The 4479-nt window shown below is 33.6% G+C and overlaps 1 protein-coding gene across 2 annotated transcripts; it reads left to right on the top strand.

Moving 5' to 3' along the window:
* Positions 1–295: 295 nt before the first annotated feature.
* LOC107829638 (tropinone reductase homolog At5g06060-like) lies at positions 296–3306 on the top strand. Of its 2 annotated transcripts, none has more exons than XM_016657090.2 (4): positions 296–603; positions 1564–1771; positions 1866–1972; positions 2962–3306. In XM_016657090.2, exons 1-4 carry the CDS (start codon positions 517–519, stop codon positions 3154–3156), a joined length of 597 nt encoding a protein of 198 aa, XP_016512576.1. In that variant the 5' UTR covers positions 296–516; the 3' UTR covers positions 3157–3306. The 2 variants fall into 2 exon arrangements, with proteins under 2 accessions (XP_016512576.1, XP_016512577.1); XM_016657091.1 differs by lacking the exon at positions 296–603 and adding an exon at positions 611–1474.
* Positions 3307–4479: the final 1173 nt, after the last annotated feature.

Here is a 4479-nt window from a genome sequence, read left to right as displayed (position 1 = left end):
GCAACTTGTTAGTGCAGCTTGAAAATTTGCATTATTTGCAAATTGATATCAAAACCAAGTCTGACCAAAAGTTGTTTTGGTTATCTGACATCTTTTTTATTTTTTTCTTTTCTTTTAATGCGTATGGACCCATCATTAGTCAATACATAGAATTTCGTGAAGATGAGGGGTTCGGCACACATCCTATGCAAACTATAAGTATCTATTTGACCTAAGAACTAGCTGCCAGATTAAAACACTCCTGTTGACTATGGATTCTACAAGTTTGCTGGAAATTTCTATTAAATTTTAAAGCTTGTAAGTATTGTTTACTTATCTTTAACAACCATACTAGGTAGGACGTGAAACTAATCAAAAATGGAAATAAAATAAAAAAAATGGGAGCAACATTTATTAGGGAACTAACGATGTTAGAGATAAAAATAGTAAATACTCTAATTCTTTATTGAAAATGGTTATATATATACCTCAAAAACTTTCTTGAACAATATTATCTTGCAGCAAAGAAATTACTCAATGGCGAAGATTGAAGGATTTGCCAAGAGATGGTCTCTTACTGGTTTGACTGCTCTTGTCGATCACTGGTGGCACTTCTGGAATTGGGTGAGTTATATTTTAAATTTTCTTTTACTGTAGTGTTTGGTATTGATGGAAGTCATGTTTCAAGCAAATATTTTTTTTATAAAGTCATTTTGTTGATGTTTAATTACCAGATTTTTCTTTTGAAAGGAGAAATGACAAAGGACTTACCTCACTTACGCAGGGAACTTTTAACTTCTTATTAGTTGTTCCAACTAACACTAATTAGACAATATCATTAATAAAAGCGATGCCTGAATTCTCCAGTGAAGAGGTGTGAGAGATTAACAATTGTGAGTATGAGAAGAGGTAGAGCTAGGCCGAAAAAGTATTGGAAATAAGGTGATTAGGCAAAACATGACATATCTTCAAGCTTAATGAGGACATGACCTTTAATAAGAGGGTGTGGAGGTCGAGAATTAGGGTAGAAAGTTAGCTAGCAGTCGAGCGTCTTTCCTTTCATACCAATATTGGTAGTATTATTACGTATTTCTATATTCTTAGATTTCTATTACTACCTGATATTGTTTATAATTCCTTTTTACTGTTATCTTGTTGTTGCTACTGCTTCTCTTTATGAATTCTACACTATTTCATGTCTTCATCTATACTATTGTGATTATACATGTTAGTTTTGAGCCGATAATCTATTGAAAACAACCTCTCTACTTGCTTAAAGGTAGTGATAAAGTTGTGTACTCACTACCTTCTTCTGACCCCACTTGTTGGATTCGTTGTTATTGCTGTACATATATGTACTTTAAAACAAATCACTCACCAATCAAACACCGGAAAATATATGGCGACTGTGTGTTATTCTTTAGGCGTGCAGTTGTAGAGGAACTTGCGCATGGAAAAGGCTTCCTCTGCATTCGATGGAAAACTCAACATTCTTGTGAGAACTATATCCTAAGTGTTAATTATATTGTTGGTTAAAGTATTGTAACTCTTTAATTTTCAACCAAGTTTATCTTCTTGCTGTAGATTAATAATGTTGGAACAAGCATTACTGTCGAATATACCACCGAAGATTATGCACACATATTTGCTACAAATTATGAATCTTCATTCCATCTCTGTCAAATTGCTCATCCTCTTCTGAAAGCATCTGGAGCTGGAATTATTGTTTTCAATTCTTCTGCGTCCAGTCTTGTGCACGTGTCCGGTACTTCTATTTACAGACCAACAAAAGGTGACATACACTCATTTCTATCCTTTAAAACACTGAACAAATCAATGTCGTACTAAAGAATATAACTTTGTTTCTTCTTATTAACTGATTGCAGCGGCAATGAATCAGCTTACGAGACATTTGGCTTGTGAATGGGCTAAAGATGGTATTCGGGTTAATGGCGTTGTGCCCTGGTTCATAAATACGCCACTCGTGGAACATGTAATATTCTCTCGTCTTGCTTCAACGCTCCTGCATTTTACTATGGATTTAACTTATATACATCGATCACTATATAATTTTCTTATACATTTCCATGTATTTTAGCCAATCGTGACAGGTTATTAACTTCCTTTTTACTTTGTTAAATTAAGAGAATATTTTGATAATTTTAAAATTAAAAACTGGTTGAACCAACTTTTAAGATTACTATAGACAGTTTCCTGTTATTATAAGGCTATCGTGAACTGATGGTGCAAAAACTTGTATATTGTCTCCGTAAGAAGTTTTAAACTTATATCCGTTACCAGTGTAATGAAACTTTTATACCATCTCTCCAATTTAACACGTTACAGGAGGAGAGTCTTGGAGCGACGTTAAAGTTGTGTCCGTGTGACCCATAGGTCGCAAGTTCGAGCAGTGGAATCATTAATTGATGCTTGCATCAGCAGGGGCGGATGTATAGCCCAAATCAGGGGGCACGTGAACCCATGGTCTTTCCGTCAAACTAGATATTTTATGTACGTATTTTCTAGAATTTGTCTAATATTATGTGTTGGAACCCATGCTCCAAAAAGACTGAATGGTACACTTGGTTGAGTATTGGGTTATTCACCCAGAGTAATAGCGATCAATTTTCACTTAATACTTTTCCCCCCCTACTTTTTTAATGGTGCACCCATGTTCAAGAAATCCTAGATCCGCCTCTGTGCATCAGGATAGACAGCCTACATCACATCCCCTTAGGATGCAGACTTCTGCGGACCCTACGTGAACGCAGGATACTTTTTACACCGAGCTGCCTTTTTTTTTTAAGAAGATTAGTTGACTTATTTTGAAGGTTACTAATTCAAAAAGTTATTCGTGTAATTACCTTTCAAGTGATCTAATAGTATTATTTTTCAAACGGTGGGTGTATAAAAGTTAAATAATAAAATGCATGATAACCTGATTTTGAATCAAAATGATGAATTTGATGGCTTTATTAACAGTTGGTCAAGGATAAAACATTTTTAGACGGATTAATGTCAAGAACTCCTCTTAAACGACCAGGAGAAGTTGAAGAAGTTTCATCTCTAGTGGCTTATCTGTGTCTTCCTGCTGCTTCCTACATCACTGGACAGGTTATTGTTGTTGACGGAGGCTTCACTATCTGTGGTTTCCAATTCCAACGGCCAGAATTTTAATTAGTTCTTGTTGAAAATTAATGGTGGCAGAGTTTCTACCTTAGTACCTTTGTAATAATGCTGTATTTGCTCATGTTATGTGTTTAATTTCTCAAGTGTGTTAATTCCAGTTGAAAGCATTAAGAATAAAACTTGTGATCATTTCAATTTGTTAAATATTAAGGAGGGCTTTTGTGCATTATAGCGCAGACCGTTTTACCTTGATTGATGTTGCATATCGTCCGCTTGTTCATAGAAATTAAGTGCCTATCAATTAATTTCAAGAAAGCAATCGGGGTCTAGTTAGAATTTTATTACAATCTCGCTATCGTTGGAATTGGTTTTAAGAAAGAAAGATAGACTTTTCTAGCAAAGCTGTGCTTTTGAACGTGCCACATATCTATGTTTACAAGGGCATTCCGTTAAAGATAAATGAGAATTTTAAAATAGGGGCGGAGGTAGAAGTTCAGGTATTGGGTTCGGTAGAACATAATTGCTTTTGCTCAAATAGTATATTTTTGTTAAATTAAAATTCTAGCTTTAAAATGAGTGAGTTTTTAAATATAAAAACATTAATGGGTATTATATTGTCCCCTTTCCGTTATTCAGGTCTACATAATACAACACTCCAAGCATGGTTTATGGAGTTTCCAAATATAAACTGATCAATATAATAACATAACATAAAAAGAAAAGCAGAATAATTAGTAATAGCTATTCCCTCTGTTTTATATTAGATAAGGTACTTTTCCTTTTTGTTTGTTTTAAAACAAATGATACATTTCTAAATTTAGAAATAATTCAAACTTCAAACTTTTCATTTTACATATTTACCTTTAATGAGAAGCTTTTATAGCCACACAAACGTCATGACCTCACAAACCTTTTACCCCTTAAGCTTTTAAGACCACAAGTTTCAAAAGTCTTCTTCTTTTTTCTTAAATTTCATGCCAAGTAAAAATACCTCATCTAATATGAAATGGAGGGAGTACTCCCTCCGGTCCAAAATAAGTGATTTTCTAGTTGTTTTCACATAGATTAAGAAACTCACCTTTTAACATTAATTAGCAATGAAATTGACCATATTAACCTTTACTATTTCTTTACATAAATATTCCGAACACATACTCCAACACTATTTACTCCAAGGGCAATATAGGAAAAAAAATAATTAATTCATTCTTGAAATCAGAAAAATCACTTATTTTGGATAGTCGGGAGTATCATTTTAAAAAACTTAAGCCGCTTTTATCACGTCAGAATTAAATTTTAGGGATTTTTTTCTAACTATACCATATATGAAACCTTATTACCCTAAATGTGCATAGTTTGTTAATTACCCGC

Source organism: Nicotiana tabacum, chromosome 8, assembly GCF_000715075.1.
Source record: "Nicotiana tabacum cultivar K326 chromosome 8, ASM71507v2, whole genome shotgun sequence".
NCBI lineage: Eukaryota > Viridiplantae > Streptophyta > Magnoliopsida > Solanales > Solanaceae > Nicotiana > Nicotiana tabacum.
The sequence above is the reverse complement of the archived record's forward strand: the minus strand, read 5'-3'. Positions and strand labels throughout refer to the sequence as shown.

Coding starts and splice junctions, on each gene's coding strand:
- LOC107829638 (XM_016657090.2), top strand. CDS start 517: ATGGCGAAGATTGAAGGATTTGCCAAGAGATGGTCTCTTACTGGTTTG. Junction 1,772..1,865: donor TATTTACAGACCAACAAAAG/GTGACATACACT, acceptor AACTGATTGCAG/CGGCAATGAATCAGCTTACG. Junction 1,973..2,961: donor ATACGCCACTCGTGGAACAT/GTAATATTCTCT, acceptor CTTTATTAACAG/TTGGTCAAGGATAAAACATT.